This window comes from Equus caballus, chromosome 31, assembly GCF_041296265.1.
Source record: "Equus caballus isolate H_3958 breed thoroughbred chromosome 31, TB-T2T, whole genome shotgun sequence".
Taxonomy (NCBI): Eukaryota; Metazoa; Chordata; class Mammalia; order Perissodactyla; family Equidae; genus Equus; species Equus caballus.
Window position 1 is genome coordinate 22,808,805 of NC_091714.1, and position 20,842 is coordinate 22,829,646.

The following is a 20,842-nucleotide window of genomic DNA, read 5'->3' on the forward strand; positions in this document are numbered from 1 at the left end:
CACTGAGTACTCAGTGAACTACTGGCCTTCACATGGCATTCTGTGGTTTCGACTCGCAAAGCTAAGTACCATAGTTACATAATAATATACAGAATCTCTTCTCAAGAGATTTTATTTCCTACTTAAAATTCAGTCATGAACTAGAGTCAAGAATATTTTATTATAAGTACATAAGTAAGTATAAGACCAAATGAATTAGTTAGTATACTTATACAGTTTATTCGGCCTTTTTTAAAAAAATGTCAAAAATTCTTAGCATGTCTAAAAGCAAAAACTGCATGTTCCAGGTATACTTGACCATTTCCTGTGCTTTGAAGGCCCCAACCTTTCCTGCCTCTGAGCCCTTACTTATCTTGCTCCCTCTGTGCTTTTCTTAAATTCTTTTGCAATACAGATTTGGATAACAAAAATAAAGACTCACATTATCTTACTTTAAACCTCTACAAAAACGTCTTCACCCTATCGAAATAGAAGACCATATCTTTGCCTGGCATAAAAATCAGATACAAGAAACATGAATTATAAGAATATTTCTGTACTATATTCTGCTAAACACCAATCAAAGGCATCATTTACTATGCTACCCGATGTCCTTTATATGACAATCTGAGTGATAAATAACCTTGAAAAGTCAGTGCTTGCAAAGAACTGTATTTTTCCTGATAAATTGTTATGCTCCCTTTATTCCAACACTAGAGATAATGCAATCAAATTTGTATTCTTTTTCGCCTTGGCTGCCCTGAAGATTAGCTAAATTTGTTTCTCATTTGCAATAAATAACCTATCCCTGGTGCCTAATACTTATTTTTCTCCTTTTTTATTTTAAAATTGTAATTTTTTACAACATATATTTAATTATGTCACAGTAAAAGTCACCTTAAATATGTTTTGAAATATGTTTAAATATGTTTTAAAGGCAGAATCAATATACTGAGGCTGTGTCCTACAAGCCATTCTATGTTAAATTACAAAACGTAAACAGGGTGGCCCAGAGCAGCATTTATCAAACCAGAACGTAAAAGAAATCACCTAATGATCTCATTAAAGTGCAGATTCTAACACAGAAGGTCTGAGGGGGAGCCTGCCCTTCCACTTTCTGGCAGGCTCCCGGGTAAGGTCCATCCTGCCGGTCCTCAGACCACACTTGGAGGAGGTAGGGCCTAAGCAAGTCAGAACAGGAAGAACAATGAGTGAAATGGAGTCTTAGGAGATGATAACTCTCAAAATCGTGAGTACCACCAATGATGGCAAATGAGATAGCCAGATGTTTGGTTCAATCTTTAAAAATCAAAAGATCCGAAATCCAGCATCAATATTAATTTTTAATAACAAATGTCCAGTCCACATTGTCCAAAGAAGCTGATTCTGACTCATGTATTAGACATTCCACCACACACAGCTGAATAAAGTTCTGGTTATACATTTTTAAAAAATCTCTATTATTTTGAATGTTTGAGGAGGAAATAGGACAAGAAAAGAATACTCACTGAAAATTTGGAAGGAGAAAGTTTCCATTTATTCAAATGTTTACTAAACACCCATTATACTCCAGCACTACATTTTGAGGCCTTAACCTAGAGTTGCCTTTTTCTTTTAATTTATTTACGCTGGTTTTATTCTGATTTTTCATTTTTATTATCTTTGCGGGGCAATTGTCCTTTAATTAGTGAATAAGTGAATGATTCTGTGTCATTTGAAGAAAATTCATCAGCTTTGATGCTGGTTAAGGAAATACGTCAACATCAGTGAGTTTAAACTCTCTTTCTTTCCAGCTTATTTCCAGTCACAGTCTTCCTTCTCCTGGCATGACACGTTGCATAACGATAATTTCTAAAATACTTCATAGTACAGAAAAGACCTAGTTTTTCCAATGTTGTTCAGTTTTATAGATTCTCCTATTGTCCACTGTTACATGTACGTCTTCTCTGCATAGCTTCAGGGACTCGGTAGATAAAAACCTGTATTTTGGTGAAAGCTAAAATGAACCACTTATCTAATATACATAAAGAACTGGCTGAGTCACCACATGAGTACAACATTTAAGTTTTTTTTCTGGGTCAGAGGATTTAGAGCCAAGTGTACCAGTTTTCTATTGCTGCTGTAACAAATTACAATAAATTTAGTGGCTTAAACGACACACATTTATTACCTTACAGTTCTGGAGGTCAGAAGTCCAGAATGGGTCTCACTGGGCTAAAATCAAGGCATCAGCAGGGCTGTGTTCCTTCTGGAGGCTCAGGGGAGAACTTATTACCCTTTTCAGCTTCTAGACACCTTCCACACTCCTCGGCTCTCGGCCCATTTCTCCATCTTCAAAGCCAGCAACGTTGCATGTCTCTGTGATTTTCTTCCACAGTCACATCTTCCTCCAACTGACCCTTCTCTTCACTTCCCTCCACTTTCAAGAACCCTTGTGATGACGCTGGGTCCACGTGGATAATCTGGGATAATCTCCCTATTTTAAAGGCAGCTGATTAGCAACCTGAATTCTCCTTTGCCATGTAACTTAACATATTCACACGTCCTGGGGATTGGAAGGTAGACATCTTTGAGGGCCTATTCTTTTGCCTACCGCACCAAGACAGTGGTCCATTTCCATTTACAAACTTGAATTTTCCTGAAGCAATTTAGTTCTCTTGAAGCTCTTGGGGAAGAACAACATAAGATTACCGATGGCAATAACTTGTATTTCAGTTTTTAACCATGAGCTCTGATTCTATTGGGATGACTTGCAAACTCAAAGGAAGATACAGACATAGCTGGAATGGCCACTGCCACACCACCATCTGCTCCCGGATACACGTCGCCTGAAGCTCCCAACTCACAGTCTGGTAAACCGAAGCCATTGTACACGGAATCAGACTGGGGTCACCAGGGTAAATGTCCCGACTTTCTGCAGTCCAAGTTGGCTAGAAAAAGAGTCTTCTCATTAAACTTTTGAGAAGCTAAACTCTTTTCCAAAATTGCTCTAGTGAGCTTGGAATCATCAAAATTGTCCAAGGCACTAAGTAATGAAGTTTATTCAGTTTTCTTAAACACAAAAAAATGAAAAGTTAAATGAGTCAATTATAGTAGCCCAATCTTTTCCCGCCATTACCAAGGACTGACAGGTTGGTTGTTTTGACAGCTGTCCAACGCTTAAGCTCTAAAGACTCGAAATCTCTAATAATAAAAAGAATAACACTTTGCACGAGTGTTTTTATGAATATATTCTAGACATACTTTCTCACAGGAACTCTTGATTAAAGATAATTATCATATTTCAATCAGAGGCCATAGAGAGTAAAAAGAATGATTGGCTGAAGGTTCTCTACAAACTGAACTGAAATATGAAACAAAGTAAAAGTTACCAATTTGGATTTATGGCCTGAATTCTGATAGACAAAAGCATATTGGTGGCGATTAGTGTTCTTTAAAATAGGCAAGTCCAAGCATCAAAGGCTATATCAACATAAACTGCATGACAGCTTGAGTAGAGTCAGACGGGCTCTTCTACAGTCTCATGGCGCAGAGGTCATGAGGGGGATATGGTTTCTCGTGAGCCTGATTTCTTAACATACAGTGAGCAGTGTCAGCACGAGCAGCCGCCATCTCTCATGGGTTAACCAACACCCTCAACTTCTACCCCTCTCACCTGTTGACCCCCCCTGCTCCCCCAAACCGTACCTAATGCAAAGGTGCTTCTGAGACCGCCCACAGCTCCTATGGCTCTGGCGGAGACTCCATCAGTGTCTTAGCTCAGCACTGCTCCTCGGCAACACTCAAATGGGCCATCGAAGCGAGATCCGACTAAGGAATGGGATAAGGCAGTGATCCAAGAGGAATTTTGTTCACACAGCCCCTAAAAGAACTCTGAAAATCTATGCACACATTTTTAAAGAACATCTAAGCATTTTTAACATACGTTTAAACACGTGAAAAGGGGACATGATTTCTAACACTCTGATACATATTTATCAGAACCTCAGGGCTGCAGACTGCACTCATTCCTCTATGGAAAATGTCTGCTATACATCATAATTGGCAGAGCCAATCCACATGGACAAGCCAATCAACCCAATGAGACTTCCTGTCAAAACAAGTCTGACTTCGTTTTCCAATCAAATAGGAAGATAGTCCTGGTAACAGCCACTTATCTTCTGAGTGCTGAAGGCACAGACAAACACAGCACAGAGCCTTGTCACATGCTGAGCCCTTGAATGAATGGGGAGGAAGAAAGGGGAACTCGCAGGTGCGCCCATGTTCAGAGGGAGATCAGTTTTCAGAAAAGAGATGGAAGTTGAGGATCTGAAAGTGAAACTCCCTGAAACCTCTATGCCCTGGGAAGTCTGGGTGTGTGCACAGCTTGGAGACTGCTGGGAAAAAGCACTTACTTCCTGTCTGAAAGTATCTAACATGATACAAATATAGGTGGTAGCTCTAAACAAAACCCCTCTGACTGCCTTTCCTTGGGGCAGCCTAAGCCTTTGTTAATATCTTAAACCAGCTATGAAGTTCTCTTCATCAATACCAGGGTCAACCATCAGGGATCATAACCTTGAGTAGCCAACTTGTGTGTGACCTTGGACAGTCGTGGCGTCCAGGAATCGGCTCTCCATTTTCTCTAATCCTTAGACTTGGTCGCTCTTGCTTTAACCCTCTGCCCACGTGATCATCTCTTAGTGTGTGGTTGACCCAACCTAAATTAGTCATCTTTCACCCTGAAGATCCTGGGTTCCACTCCGTGTTATCATTGGGTCTTTTGCTCATGTTCCGACTCTCTGGCCCTTTTAGTGCCAGAAGTGGATACGCTTTCTTTTTTTGAAAAACAAAAACAAAAACCAACAACTCCAACTGCCAAGGCTATCCTGTTGCGCCAAAACAAGAGCCACTTAGGCATCTACTGCGAACTTGTACGCGGGAAGGAGGAGCGCAAGGTCACGCTGGAAATGCACTTTGAAAATCTCTCTCCCCTAATGTTTCTGGGGTAAAAGGTTGTAAGTAAATTACTGACAATGGGCAAAAAAAACAGACGCAAAAAAAAAACAAAAACAAAAACAAAAACCTTTATTAGGCACTTTCTCTTTTTCCTGAAGAGGATTTGGGTCCTTTCAGAGGACACTCCACTCAGTTCGCCAATACCCAGTTTCCTTCAGTGACTGCAACTGGATCCCACGGCGGGTGTTCTGGAAAGCGTCTTGGGGCGAATGGGTATGAGGCCACTCATGACCAAGGTGGTCCAATCCATTTGCCAAGTCGAGAATCTTTCCGCGTCACCTCTTAGCAGGAGGTCTGTGTCCCCCTCCAAGCAGCCCACCACCTGGGCGCACCCCACCTCCACTCGTGCCCCAGCTATCAAGTAACGCCGGGTGGCTGCGAAGGTGCTGCTGCGGGGCCACTTGAGACGCAATCACCGGGGAAGAGGCGAGGACAGGGTGGATGCTGGCGGCGCGCGCGCGCAGGTGCTCGAGCACCCACAGACACACAGGCTCCGGGTGCGCGGAGGCCCGGGGTGGGGAGGCGGGGACGGCCTTACCAGATCAATGAACGTCAGGAATTTCCAGCTCCCTCCGTAGGTCTGATGCGAGGGCATCTCGATGGCCTTGTAGTTGCACAGGATGGAGCAGTAGGACAGCAGGATCGCCGCCCGCAGCACCTGGCAGGGGACGAGCGCCATGTTCGCCAGAGGCCCGGGCTGGCGCGGCGGCGAGGAGGGCGGGCGGAGGCGCGGGCGGGGCGGGCGCCGTGGGAACCCGGGCCGGGCGGGGCTGCGCGGGGCCCGCGGGACAGCGCGGCCGCGGGCCCGGCGACCTCCGCGGGCGGGCGGGCGCTCCGGGCGGCGTGGCGTCAGCGCTTCCGTCACCTCCGTCATTCTGCTCCTGCGTCCGCGGGCCCCGGGAGACCCGGCCGGGGGCGCCCCCTAGGCGTGCCAGCGGAGGGTGGGCCTCCGAGCGCGCGCCGAGCCCCGGACCGCCGCCGGGGGCATCCGTCGGGCGGAGAGGAACCTGCACTGAAGGAGGGGACCCCAGGGTCGCCCAAACTTCCACACTGCAGAGGAGGTCAAGGGGGGGGTTCCTGTTGGCCAAGTGGGGTGCTCCGTGCGGAAGGACCGGCGGAGGAGTGAACGCGGGGTGTAAACCCGCACCCCGCGGTACCCACGAATGACTTGCTTTATTTTGGACCCAGTTGGATTTTTAGTGTTAGACTACTGTTAATCACTACGAAATTCCCTTATAAATGCTATTCCGGTGGATATACTGCCTTGCATTTTTCCACAGGAACTTTATAAAGATCTTATCAATATATAATATAACAAGACAGGCTATGCACTTTGGACAGAGGTGTCTAAAGAAAAGGCTATAAAGGAACGAGTGTGAGATAAGGTTCTGCTGCGAGATTGCATTCAGCTTAAAAACGTATCATTCTGAGTTTGGAGGTAAAACCCGGTGTGTAATTTGATACTAATCTTTGGAGGGTTAAATGGGTTTTGCCCTTTTACTTACTTTTTCCTACACTACAATACCAGGGCTTCATGGAAGGAAAACAAATACAAGCTGGATTCCCTCTGCCTTCCAGTAAATGTTGTCACACTGAAATTGCATCAGCCTGTGGGCAGCATTTTTTTTTTTTTATCATGATCACATTTCAGCCAACCAGATGCAGGGTCAGATGATGAAAAGACCACCATAGGTATTTCCTGTGGATCCATTTAAAACAGGTGTCCTCTGCAAATAGTCTCTGAGTCAGAGAATGTGGAGGGAGGGGGCAGGGAAAGCGGTCTGTCAGAGAGAAGGTGGCAACTCATGAATGTTTCCCGGAATTTTTCCAGTTCGGCTCTCAACCAAAAAAAGAAACCCAGTAAATTTCTTTAATTAGCCTTATAATTATGCTAATAGAAATTGATGTCACAAAAATCAAGATAATTCCAAGAAAATTGTACTAGCATAAAACTAGTCATTATTGAATAGTTCTTATATTTTTTATATTTTATAGTTTTTAAATTTATACTTTTGTCTGAATGAAAAAGTTCAGTGTATTTTTTTAATTGTATATCCATGTTACGTGTTCATAAGATAGCAAAATTAAAAAGTAGATCTATTGAAGATCTATCCAATGGGTCCTTAGTAAAGTTTTATGCATTCATGTGACATCCTCAAAGTTTGGTATGCCTTCCTACCTTACAATTTAGAAACTCACTAATAAGACTCTCTGTCCCTATAGTTACAAAATATAATAATATTTTCAATGAGTCACTTAAAATTTTATTCTGTGGTCAGTTTCTTTTTAAATAACGACAGCACTCAAATAAGTGTTTTGAACCTATTCCAATGTGTTTGCTTTTGTTAGTTTGTGATTTGCTAACCATGATAAGATAGTGAGTTTTGTGTGTGCTTGTTTTTTAATCAAACATTTGCATAAATTTTGACTCAAATATTTTGTGAGAATGTCAGTCTACAATTTTGGGAACTTCTTGATAACTGTGTATTAACATGTTCAGGTTGCTCTTTTTCCTTTTTAGACTATATCTAATAATCTTAGCTCTGCTTTAAAGGTATTCTTTGTGAAAAGGTATTAATCTATGCACAGACTGTGTTTTTACAGGGTAAATAACACAAAGGGGTATTGCTTTTAAAACATCACCAGTACAAGGTTATCCCTTTTTATAAACTATAATACGTTATTCACTGATAAGTATTTACCTGATAATTCATATTTGAGTTACAAAATATTGTTTTTCATTGTATAGAAGAAATAACTGCGTGTCACTTTTTTGTCTTTTTCGTTCTACCATACAGTTCCTGCAGATGGGGAGAACAGCCTGACTCAGTTGAGTTTCATGGAAACATTTCCCAAGGGAAGATTTCAAGGCTCTGTTTTAACTTCTCGTTCCATTATGTTCTTGGAGTCTTGTGATGGCTCCTACTCGTAGTCTCCGTACGGGCTAAAGATCCTTTCCATAAGAACTTCTGAAAACGGATGCAGACTCTTCATTCCTTTTTATTTTGGGGGGAAGGAGGGTGTCTGACATATTGGTGATGATAATCCTTGCTAATTTTGGAAATGAGAGAACCCTGGGTCCCCCTTATGTTGTATTTCAGAAGCCAACTTCATATTGCCATGGGTCTTTGCTTAAAAATTTAGGAGGAAGAGTCACGTTTATACACATCCTTAAAATAGTCAAGGTTTATACATTTCTTTTGGTTCTGTGTTTCCATTAGATAAGTATTTTCTAACAATATCAATATATTTGAGCAAATGATTTTTCCCTCTTCACATCTGTCTGCACCATAAGGATAGAAGTTGGGACATGTCCCTTTGAGGGGTTTGGGCATCGGAAAAATCGCCTCAGTGTCCCAGAAAAGAACACCTTTGGGTTACTTATTTTTTCTTCATTATAAAAGTAGCATATTTATGATAATAAAATAGGAAAGTTAAAAAAATTATCCCCACTCTCATCAACCAGAGAAAACACTGCAAATATTTTTGCATGTACCTGTCAGTCTTTTTACAATAGGTAGTTAGTTGTGATATACTGCGCAACAATTTGCATCAAGCAGATGTTCTTGCTTTAAATTTAATGTGTCCTGATTATTTGAAATTCTGTAAGAATCATGTTTAATGATTGCATAGCATGACATAATATGAACATATATTTTGCTCAAACTTTTCTCTGTTTTTGGATATTTAGGTTATTTCCAGTTTATCACTATAGATACACTATAGTGTCTGCATTTTTCTTTCTTTCTTTTTTTTTTTTTGAGGAAGATTGGCCCTGAGCTAACATCTGTGTGCATCTTCCTCTATTTTAGATGTGGGACGCAGCCACAGCATGGCTTGATAAGCTGTGCACAGGTCCGCACCTGGGATCTGAACCTGTGAACCCAGGCTGCTGAAGTGGAGTACCCAAACTTAACCACTACACCACTGGGCCAGCCCCTCAAAATATGAAGACAGGTCAAAAAGGTACATGTACATTGTCCCTTAAGGAATATTTGCAGAAGCTGCTGCCACGCAGCAATTCCACATTCACCTCATTGGCCAGCACCCTTCCACGGGGCCATAGCTAGGAAAAGCAGCCCCCATTCTGAGTGGCCATGTGCCCTGCCCAAAATCAGGGCTCAGTTAGGATGGAAGGGGGATGTTATGGGTTGAATTGTGTCCCTCAAAAAGATATGTTGAAGTTCTAATCACCAGTACCTCAGAAAGTGGCCTTATTTGGAAATAGGGTCACGGCAGACATAATTAGTTAAGATGACATCATACTGGCATAGGTATGTCCTTACTCCAACATGACTGGTAGCCTTGTAAGAAGGCAGAGGGAGAATGCCATGTGAAGGTAGAGGCAGAGATTGGAATCACGACAAGCCAACGATGCCAAGGGTTGCAGACAGTCACCAGAAGCTAAGAGAGAGTCCTGGCACAGATTCTCCCTCCCGGGCCTTAGAAGAAACCAGCCTTCCTGACACCTTGATTTCTAGCCTCCAGAACTATGAGACAACAACTTTCTGCTGTTTTAAGCTATCCAGTTTGGGGTACTTAGTTAATGACATCTCTAGGAAAGTAATACAGGGAGAAAACAGATATTGGAAGACCACTAACAGTTTCTACCACAACATCCAATCAACAGTCAAATTCCAGTACTTTGTTCTTTGCAGTATTTGTTAAATCTGAGCCTTCATCTCTATTTCTGCCTCTGGTGCCTCATTGAATAACGTCTATAGCTGGCTTCCAGCCTCCATCCTTGCATCTCCACGTCACCCTTATCACTGTCCTAGAGTTAGCTTCCTGAAACTGTAGGTCAGATTACATCTCTCCTCTCTTATTTTTCCCCCAAACTCAACATTTACTTTTGCTCTTCCATGCCCCTTGGGCACTAATGATTCATATCACCTTCTCCATCTGTCGAAATTTTACGTATCTCTCAAAGCCCAGCTCTGGCAGGAGGTCTCTAATAAAGCCTATGCTTGCAAATACTTTGCCAGCTAGGAAGCACTGTCACATACTGAAGAGCAGTCGTAGCATCTTCCAATGGAGCAGCCCGTGAGCTTCCCTGGCGTGACCACCGCCACCCTCCCACCATGGGATGACCCTGAGGTGCCCTTCACATGGAAGTAGCCCATCCATAGGGGACATAGTTGTCAGAGAGCATTCTTTCTTTTGTAAGATGGAAAGTGTATTGCCCAATAGATTGAGATTATGTGAAGCAGCTAACTAAATTATCCCCTTGGGTCCTAGACTCTTTCTCCATAGAAGGCGAGCCTTTGGGGCAGCTGGTAGCCTCTGCAGGAAGGCAAGGTCACAGAAATGTGGCATGCAGGGATGGTGGGATGGGCTGCCATTTCATACCATATTAAGCAACTTTCCTCCCGAATTAAGGGCAGCTAAAATGTCTACAGTCCATTTATTGGCCCTCTGTGTTTGTTATCCTCAGAGGTAGTTAAAAGTCCGTTTTAGCAACACTTGTAATAAACATCCAACACAAAAGAGGAGTTCGATCAAATTAATCCAAATACCATCATTTTCTTTTCAGGAAACACGGGATTTGCCATGAGAGGTGGCAGCGTCAAGCGGTCCAACCAAATGCCAGAAGCCAGTTTAAATTATCTGTGGAGGTGGCCGGCTGACAACAGGGAGAACTCTCACTGCCCTCGTCCCCGGGGAAGCCCAGGCAGGCCCGCTGGAGCCAAGGCTAGCTCAGACACCTCGCCCCCCAGGAGCTAAACATAGAGTTTTCATTCCTCTCAAATATTCATGTGTCAAAAAAAAGTAGGTGAATTGCCCACCTCACTGACAGCTGAGCTCACGCGTAGAAGAAGATAGCAGTCCCACATGGATGTTTGGGAGATTCCCTGGGAACCCAATGATCTGGCTGGGCCAAGCCACGGTTCTGAGAAAGTCGGAAACTGCTGGAAGGATTTCTGAGAAATAGTTCACTAGTGCAGACCTCCTCATCCCTACTTTTCCTGTTTTACAGTGTATGTGATGACTGGAGCTGCAGTAGCCATCTTGTAAGAATGAGGAAAAGAAGCCGAGATCTCAGAGATATTTGCCCTGATGTCTGTAACCTGCTGAACCAATGCCACCAGCGGCTTCCTTTCAGACTTCTTGTGATGTGAGAAAAATAACCCCCATTTGTTAAAATAATGTAGTAGGATACTCTGTCACATGCAGCTAAACGATGGTGCAGGGGGATATTTGGGGTTATTTCCTGGCATGCTTCAAAAAGTGCTGAATCATAGGTTAGTGGGACAGTACTGAGGAGACCAGGGTTCAAATTTATGTATTTTTTATTTAATAAATACTCATATAACACTTACTGTGGGCCAGGCTCTGGTCTAAGCACTTCACAAATATTAACTCAGCCTCACTGAGGATGGTTACTACCAGTATCTCCATTTTACATAAGAAGAAATGGAGGAATCGAGAAAATTAGATAAACTGCCCAAGGTCACACAGCCAGTAAATGGCAGAGCTGGGATATGAAACCATGTCTTTTGGGCTCCTCATCACTACACGAGGCTGTCTGGTGCTGCCAGTCAGTACACATCACATCCCGGGCTCTAACACCCCTTCTGTGACTGACGAACGGTGTGAGTTTGATTGTGTTTTCTCATCTTTATTTCAGCATCTTTGTGGACATCATTGTTTGATTTATAAGGATGAGAAGATTTTAGCTAAGAATTCCAAGAGCCGCAAATCATTTCATCATAATTTTCATCCAACTTCTGTTATTGGCAATCTTTTGGTTAACGTCTGGCCACGTCATTTCATCTCATGGCACATGAGGCGTCTGAAAGTTGTCTTTTAAAGACCTGAGGGGCTGGCGGGTGGCGTAGTGGTTGGATTTGTGTGCTTTGCTTCTGTGGCCTGGAGTTCCCTGGTTTGGACCCTGGGTGTGGACCTACACACTGCTTATGGAGCCATGCTGTGGTGGTGTCCCACATGGAAGAAGAAGAAGGACTTACAACTAGACTATACGAGTGAGTGCTGGGGCTTGGGGAGAAAAGAAAAAAAAAAAACGTGAGCTCTATTGTCTTTACTTTTTATTTATTTATTTTTGGGGGTCTTTTCACTGTTTATAACAAGTACTTCCCATGCGTGATCTTCTCCAGTCAAAAGTTCCTGGAACAAAAGGAAGGACAACGCAAAAACCTTCTCTCTGGAGAAGTCCTAGGCCTCTGTGTCCACACGTGAGCCCTCTTCATACTTTGAGACGATGCCGTCGGCCTCGGGCAGTCGGAGAATGGGGTCATCTGAGTCACCCATCTTGCAGATGGCCCCTCACATGGTGTAGGTCTTAAACTGGCTGTTGAACCTGCCTGTCACTTCATCAACCTCGGCCACTATCCTTTGGATGGACACGTGATCCTTGGCGCCAATGATGCAGCTGCTGGTGGAGCGTTTCCACGGCACATACAGGTCCACGCACTCACCAGTGTCGTTCTGCATGTCGAGGGCGCGTCTGGTGCCATCACGCCGAGCGCGAGCGCAGGAAAGCTCTATAGTCTTTAAATGAATGTTTCATCAATATCTATTTATGCTCGATTTACCCATTATTCCTTTCATAGAAATTACATTTTATCACCAGATTCATCCAAGAATTATACTGTTCCATTTATTTTCTAGAGTTGCATAATAATGTTCCTTTAAGTTTTGCTCAATTGATGAATTATTTTCTTTCCAGATACCCTTTTTTTATACCATAATAAGTATTGGAGGCCAGACATATTAACAGTCACAGAACGATCTTACAATTGCAGTCACAGTTTCCGATTTGGAGGAAAACTTAGAGATTACCCAGTCCCATCTCTTCACTTTGTAGATGATGAGACTGAGGCTCCGAAGAATTAAATGACTTGCCTGAGGTCACACCGTTAGTTAGCAGCAGAGCTGGATCTAGAGCTTTCCTTAGGGTAATTTTTTCCTTTTCTTTTATTTTGTTTAAATTAGATTTTGTTTTTTCAGGGAAGTTGTAGGTTTACAGAAAAATTGAGCAGAAAGTACAGAGAGTTCCCGTATACTCCCTCTGTCCCCCCCACACAGTTTCCCCTATTACTAATATCTTGCACAGCGTGATACATTTGTTGCAACTGATCAACACTGGTAATGAAAGTCCATCCTCACATTAGGGCTGGCTCCTCCTGTGTTGTACAGTTCTATGGGTTTTCTCACGTATCCACCGTTAGAGAATCATGCAGAATAGTTTCACTGCCCTAAAAATGCCCTGTGCTCCAGCTCTTCCTCCCTCACTTCCTTTCCCTGAGTCCCTGGCAACCATTAATCTTTTTACTGTCCTATAGTGTTGCCTTTTCTGGAATGTCACATAGTTGGACTCCGTACAGTACGTAACCTTTTCAGACTGACTTCTTTCACATAGCAATATGCATTTAAAGTTCCTCATTGTCTTTTCGTGGCTTGACAATTCACTTCTTTCTATTGTTGAATAATATTTCATTCTATGGATGCACCACCATTTATTTATCCATTCAATTAAGCACATCTTGCTTGCTTCCAAGTTTTGGCAATTTTGAATAAAGTTGTACAAACATTTGTGTGCAGTATTTTTTGTGGATGTAAGTTTTCAACCCATTTGGGTAGATACCAAGGGGCACAATTTCTGGATTATATGGTAAGACTATGGTTAGCTTTGTAAGAAACTGCCAAACTGTATTCCACAGTGGCTGTACCATTTTGCATTCCCACAAACAATAATGAGAGTTCCTTTTGCCCCACATCCTCATCAGCATTTGATGTCAGTATTTTGGATTTTAGTATGTAGTGGTATCTCATTGATGTTCTAATTTGAATTTCCCTAAATGACATACGATGTTGAACATCTGTATGCTTATTTGCCATCTATGTGTGTTCTTTGGTGAGGTGTCTATTCAAATGTTGTGCCCAGTTTAAACTGGGTCGTTTTCTTTTCTTTTCTTTTTTTTTTTTGAGGAAGATTAGCTCTGAGCTAACTACTGCCAGTCCTCCTCTTTTTGCTGAGGAAGCCTGGCCCTGAGCTAACATCCATGCCCATCTTCCTGCACTTTATACGTGGGACGCCTACCACAGCATGGCATGCCAAGCGGTGCCATGTCCGCACCCAGGATCCGAACTGGTGAACCCCGGGCCGCCAAGAAGCAGAACGTGCAAACTTAACTGCTGCGCCACCAGGCCGGCCCGTGGGTTGTTTTCTCATTGCTGAAGTTTAAGAGTTCTTTGCATATTTTCCATACAAGTCCTTTATCAGATATGTTTTGCAAATATTTTCTCCCGGTCTGTGGTTTGCCTTTTCATTCTCTTAACAGTATCTTTTGAAAAGCAGAAGTTTTAAATTTTAATGAAGTCCAGCTTACCAATTCTTTCTTTTATAGATTTTCTCCTATGCTATCTTGTAGAAGTTTTATGTTATCTTCTAGAGTTTTGTAGTTTTGCATTTTACGTTTGGGTCTGTGATCCATTTTGAATTAATTTTTCAAAAGGTGAAAGGTGTAAGGTCTGTGTCTAGATTCAATTTTTTCAAAAGGTGAAAGGTGTAAGGTCTGTGTCTAGATTCAATTTTTTCAATTTCATTGATTTCTGCTCTCATTTTTATTTCTTTTCTTCTGCTTACCTAGTATTTAATTTGCTCTGCTTTTTCTATTTTCCTAACGTGGAAGCTTAGATTACTAAATTTACATCTCTCTTCTTTCCTCATAATATGCATTTAGTTCTATAAATTTCCCTCTAGTCACTGTTTCCACTGCATCTAACAAATTTTGATAAGCTGTTTTTTTCACTTAGTTCAAAATATTTAAAATTTTCTTTTTCTTCTTCTTCGACCCATTTGTTATTTAGAAGTGTGTTGCTCAATCTCCAAATATATTAGGATTTTTCCAGTTTACTTTTTTGTTATTAATTTCTCATTTAATTTCCTTGTGGTCTAAAAGCACAGTTTGTAGGATTTCTGCTCTTTTAAATTTCTTAAGATGTGTTTTATGGCCCAGAGTGTGCTGTGGAAGCTTGGTGGAAATTCCATACGAACCTGGGAAGAATGCACATTCCGCTGTTGTTGGATGGAGTATTCTATGAATGCCAAATTAGATCCAGTTGATTGATGATGCTCTTCAGTTCAATTATGTCATTACTGATTTCCTGCCTGCTGGGTCTGTCAATTACTGATGGAAGGGGTGTTGAATTCCACCCCCCCATAATAGTGGATTTGTCTATTTCTCCTTGCTATTCTGTAGATATATATTTTTTGCTTCATGTGTTTTGATGCTCTGTTATTAGGTGCATGTACATTAAGGATTGTTATGTCTCTTGGATAAATTGACCCCTTTATTATCATGTAGTACAGTTTTAGTTCACTCAGGCTGCTATGATAAAATACCACAGAGCAGATGGCTTATAAACAACAGAAATTTATTTCTCACAGTCTGGAAGCTGCAACTCTGAGATCACTGTGCCAGCATGGTTGGGCGAGGGCCCTCTGCTGGGTCGTAACCTTCCTGTTGGGTCCTCACCTGGTGGAAGGGAAGGGAGCTCTCTCATGACTTTTTATAAGGGCATGTATAAAAGGGCATGATAAAAAAGGGCATTGCTTTCATTCATGAGGGCTCTGCCCTCAGGATCTAATTATCTCCCAAAAGCCCAATTCTTAACGCCATCACATTGGGCATTAGGATTTCAACGTATGAATTTTAGGGGGACACAAACATCAGACCATAGTAAGTACCCTTCCTTATACCTGATGATTTTCCTTTTTCTGAAGTTGACTTTGTCTGAAATTAATATAGCTACTCCAACTTCCTTTTGATTAGTGTCAGCATGGTATATCTGTCTCCATTCCTTCCTGTTAATTTATCTGTGTCTTTATATTTAAAGTGGGTTTCTCATGGACAACATATAGTTGAGTACTGATTTTTATACACTCTGTCTGTTTTTAATTAGTATATTTAGATCACTCATGGTTAAAGTGATTATTGATATAGTTGGATTAATATCTACCATATTTGCAAGCAGTATCGGTTTATTGCCCTTGTTTCTTTTTTTATCTTCCACTCTTTTTCTGACTTTTCTGAAAAGTCAGAATTTGAGCGTTTTATATTATCCCATTTTCTTTCATCTCTTACTATACCAATTATGCTTTTAAAAATTCTTTTAGAGGTTGTCCTAGAGTTTGCAAAATATACTTACTACTAATCCAAGTCTACTTTCAAGGAAGATTATACCACCTCACAGATAGTGGAAGTACCCTATAACAACAGTATTCTTGGGGGGCTGGCCCTGTGGCCCAATGGTTAAGTTCGTGCACTCACTTCGCCAGCCCGGGGTTCACTGATCTGGATCCTGGGTGTGGACCCACACACCTCTCATTAAGCCATGCTGTGGTGGCATCCGACACAGAGGAACTAGAATGACCTACAACTAGGATATACAATTATGTGCTTGAGCTTTGGGGAGGAAAAGGAAAGAATATTCTCAATTCTTTCCTTATAATATTTCTATCATTCATTTCATTTATCCATAAGATATAATCACCAAACATGTTGTTGTCGTTGTTATTTTAAATGCTCTTGTCTGTTAAATAATTAAGAATAAGAAAAATGTGTATTTTTCTTTATTTATTCATTCTCTCACACTCTTCCTCTCTTTATGTAGATTCTAGTTTCTGACTCATATCATTTTCCTTCGCCATGAAGAATTTCTTTGAACATTTCTTGCAAAGCAGGTCTACCAGCTTTGAGAACAAATTCCCCCAAACTTTGTTTGTCTAAGAAAGTCTTTATTTCTCCTCTACTTCTGAAGGATAATTTTGTTGTATACAGAATCCTAGGTTGGTGTTTTTTTACTTTCAACACTTTGAATATTTTACTCTATGTTCTTGTTTGCATGGTTTCTTACTTCAGGATAATTTTGATCCAACTTAATCCCAGTTTTCAAGAATAACTCCCAAAGCAATGATTTATTGTTTTTTCACTTCCTTTCTTTTAAAAACTTTTTATTGTAGTAATTTATAACCTCTTTGATGGCAGAAAATACTATGTTCCCCCCTAGTCTTTTTTCTTTTTCCTTCTATCATTTTGGGAAAAAGAAATGTACTCAACTCAAGGCCCAAGTCAACTATCTTTGCTTCTCAGACTTTCACTGACATGTATCCCAGCTTGATCCTCACCACTGGTCACTACAACCACCCCAAACAGGCTGCCTCCTCTGTGGTAGCAACTTCTTCTACTATTTGTCAAGTCAGATTATGTCTACTTTTATAGGGCTTGTCCCTCCTAATACATATACATTCTGGGTTTTTTCAAGAGAGAAGACAGTGCTTTAATGAATACAAATGCCCAGAACTCTTTTGGGAAGCTGTGACCCTTTGGAATACTGGGGAAACTTTAAAAAAAGCCATTGAGTGTCATGGACAGGCCAATCACCTCTCTTATTTGTACAGGTTCTGAAGGAATTGAGAACGGAAACAGCTAGAAATTAGTATCAGTTCTACTATTGGCAAAAATAAGCATACCCATATGAAATTGTCGACCTCTCTTATTGGAACAGAGCTTGACCCCACACCTTTACCCTATTGAGAAGAGAAGAATTTGGGTATGCTGCAAGGACACTCATCTGAAAGAGAATCAGAAAACAGGCTTCTTTCCCACGTTCACCAGTTACAGGAGTTACGTCTCACTGGGAAGAATGACCATGAGAAGAAGAGTGTAAGTTGTCTACTAATACATTGAGGAGGGAAGAGAAATTCCTATTTTGTGGGGTAGTAGGAACCCTGCCAATATTGGAGGAAAAAAGCCAAAGACTAGTAAATTTACTAGTTTTGCAAAATTACTAGTCTTGTATGAGTTGTAATTTCTAAGACGATCACTTTAAGGATGGTAAAAAAAAACCCAAACAATATAATCATTAGTTAATACAGAGAACAAAAAGGAATGCCCAACCTACAGATAATAGTGAGAAAAGACATTGGGACCACCTGGAAAATCTGGGATAATATGCCCATTTTAAGGTCAGTTGATTGGCAGCCTTAACTCCCCTTTGCCCTATGACCTAATATATTCACAGGTTCTGAGCATTAGGATGTGGATGTATTTGGGGGGCCATTGTTCTGCTTACCATAATGTCTCTCCCAGAGTTTGTCAAAACAAGTAGGTAAGAAAAACAAAGCTATAAAATATTTTAATAACTCAATTAAGAAATGACTTAAAAATCTATAGAGAGCTCTATAGCCAATACACAGAAGATTTATAAAAATTATCACCAAATCACAAAGTCTCATCACATAGTAGAAAGCGTACTAAATGCTGTAGCCTTCTTCTACCATCCCAAATCCCCAGATGTGCCCCCAAAATAGATAATTCACGAATAAATCCAGAACTTCTCTGGAAGACAAAGAAAAGGTGCTTCAGTGGATCAGAAGCTGCACTAACTAACTGAAGGATGGAAAACAAACAAAGGCAGCTGAAGAAATAATGTATGGTCAAGCTGCACACAGGGCAGGCTTTTATGAAAGAGCTCTTCCTGCCCGGGGCTGGCGGCTGCAGCGAGCAGGAGGGCATCGAGACTAACGGGCTGGGTGACTAGTTGGGGTACTTCTGCAGAGTAATCAGATGAGTCAACCCCTCTGCATGCCCCTTGCACGCCCAACACAGGCAGAAGCCTGCAGGTGGGAGAAGTGCCCATGGCCGCATGGGTCAGAGTACCCTAGACGCTGGAACCTCCGTTCCCAGGTGTTCGCTACCAAAAAAAAAAAAATGTATACAGTACTCAGAAGAACATGTTTATCCTTAAATGCATTTATTAGAAAAGAAAGATTTTAAATAAACTGTCAATTCAGTAATATAGAAAAAAAAGAAAAATAGAAACCAAATAGTATTGTTTGAAAATTTTTAAAAAACCTTTCACCATACATAAACTTTGGCAAAGTTTGCTAATATTTATTTCTGACTTCTGTTTGCATGTGCCTAAGTGAGCTGGGCCTCCTCTTCATTTTTAATCCTGTGATTTTTGGATTTAGTACCAAGATTATAAAATGAGCTAGGTAATTTTATCTAATTTTTTAAAAATTTGGTATAAAATACAGATTATCTATTTCTTGATGGTTTGTTAAAAAGTTGCTTGCAAAACCATTTGGGTCCAGACTCTTTTGGGCACTGGGTGGTCAAGGGTTATTCTGACCAGCAGTTTAATTTAATGATTGCTCAAATTTTTTGTTTCTACTTGGGTCAATTATATGAATTACATTTTAAATAAAGTTGTCCATCTCATCTAATTTCGCAAAATCATTAGCATACAGTTTTGATATATTAGCTTATGATTTATTAATTCTTTATCATATCTGTAATTATATATCATTCTTAATATCATTTCAATGTGACTTTTTCTTCTTGATCAGCCCTACCAGAAGTTTATCTGACTTATTAATCTTCTCAAAGTCTGTTTTTTATTTCATTATATTTTATCCTTAAATGTATTATTTTCTTAATTCTACAATTTTTAGGTGTTTTGCTTTCTTTTATAACTATGTGAGTCGAACATTTACCTAATTTGCTTCCAATAGTTCATATTTTTAAATACATTTCTCCCTACCTTTAGCTGTATCCCACATGCTTTGTACGTTGATTTCTAATTTCAGAGCAGAGTGGGCAGATGACGTGACTTCTGTGGTGATAATTCTTATAATTTGTTGATGTTTCTTTGGTAACATTGGAATACTGTAAATGCTCAGTGTTTGAGAAGAAATTTTTTTTCATTCAAGAGTGGGATTCTATTCAAATATATTAGTTCATGCTCATTCATTGCACTTTCAAATGTTCAAAGTTTTTAAAGTCAAATATGAATGTCTATGTTTTTAAATGTGAGTTGTTTTACCAGCTTACATTTATTCTGCTATTTATATGTATTGTCACATGTACAAGACAAAAACGAAGGACTAATTTTTCCATTTGATTTTGTTTCCTGATAGCCCCTCCCTTTCTTTCCTCCAGTGTTTTGAAAGTTATATGTTTTACTTCTCTAGTTTGAGTGCTGACACTTAACATACATATCTATCATTATATTTTTCTTATAAAGTATTAAATAAAGCAATGTCAGGGCCGGCCTGGTGGCCGAGTGGTTAAGTTCTCGCGCTCTGCTTCGGCTGCCCAGGGTTCAGATCCTGGGCGAGGACATGGCGCCGCTCCTTAGGCCATGTTGAGGCAGCGTCCCACATGCCACAACTAGAAGGACCCACAACTAAGATATACAACTATGTACTGGGGGAATTTGGGGAGAAAAAAAACAGTAGGAAAAAAAACAAGAATTGGCAACAGTTGTTAGCTCAGCTGCCAATCTTTTAAATAAATAAATAAATAAATAAGCGATGTCACTGTTTTGCCTTTGAGCATCTCAAGAACCTCCTTAGCACTCTTTAGCTTCCCTCTCGTCTTCCTCCGAGTTTCACGTGACTGTAGGTGTTTCATCTCCACCTTGTATTTGACATAAATCACTTCCAGAATGATGATTCAGCTTTGCTAATGTATTTTGCTGACTCTCGTACACCCTGCTAGTTCTTGCATCACATTTCTTCTTTCACCATTGATACTTTCTGCTGAATTACATCTTTCAATAATTCTTTCAGGGAGCACCTATTCAGAATAAACTCTTAGCTTTTAAATGTCTGGGAAAATCTATTTTGCAATCAGTCTTGAATAATATTTACGTGGTATTAAATTATAAGTTGAAGGCAAACCTTCTTTGGGATTTCACATATATTTTACCATAGTCTTCTAGAATTAATTGATTCTGTTGTCAGTCTGCTCGTCGTTTCTTATGGACAGTCTACGCTTTCCCCTTGGTAGCTTGAAGGTTTTTTCTTTACTATTGATGTTATGCATGATATTAT

General features: G+C 40.7%; 1 protein-coding gene, 1 long non-coding RNA gene and 1 pseudogene across 13 annotated transcripts in view; 1 reads left to right on the forward strand and 2 right to left on the reverse strand.

The window, feature by feature from the left end:
- AIG1 (androgen induced 1) overlaps positions 1 to 5,861 on the reverse strand; it is a 227,599-nt gene extending 221,738 nt beyond the window's left edge. For 10 of the 12 annotated variants that reach the window (XM_023632855.2, XM_023632854.2, XM_023632853.2 and 7 more), the window contains exon 1: positions 5,516 to 5,861. In XM_023632855.2, coding sequence (XP_023488623.2) covers positions 5,516 to 5,851 — 336 coding nt within the window. In that variant the 5' untranslated portion in view covers positions 5,852 to 5,861. The remainder of the gene's footprint in view (positions 1 to 5,515) is intronic. The other 2 variants (XM_070256286.1, XM_070256287.1) reach the window with 2 other exon arrangements.
- A 2,921-nt stretch (positions 5,862 to 8,782) lies between these two features.
- On the forward strand, positions 8,783 to 12,009 carry LOC111771373 (uncharacterized). Its single transcript, XR_002805182.2, has 3 exons — positions 8,783 to 8,943; positions 10,511 to 11,092; positions 11,606 to 12,009. It is a non-coding gene; the product is annotated as an uncharacterized lncRNA (long non-coding RNA).
- Positions 12,004 to 12,577, reverse strand: LOC102147978 (small ribosomal subunit protein eS21 pseudogene; annotated as a pseudogene).
- Between the last annotated feature and the right edge of the window lie 8,265 nt (positions 12,578 to 20,842).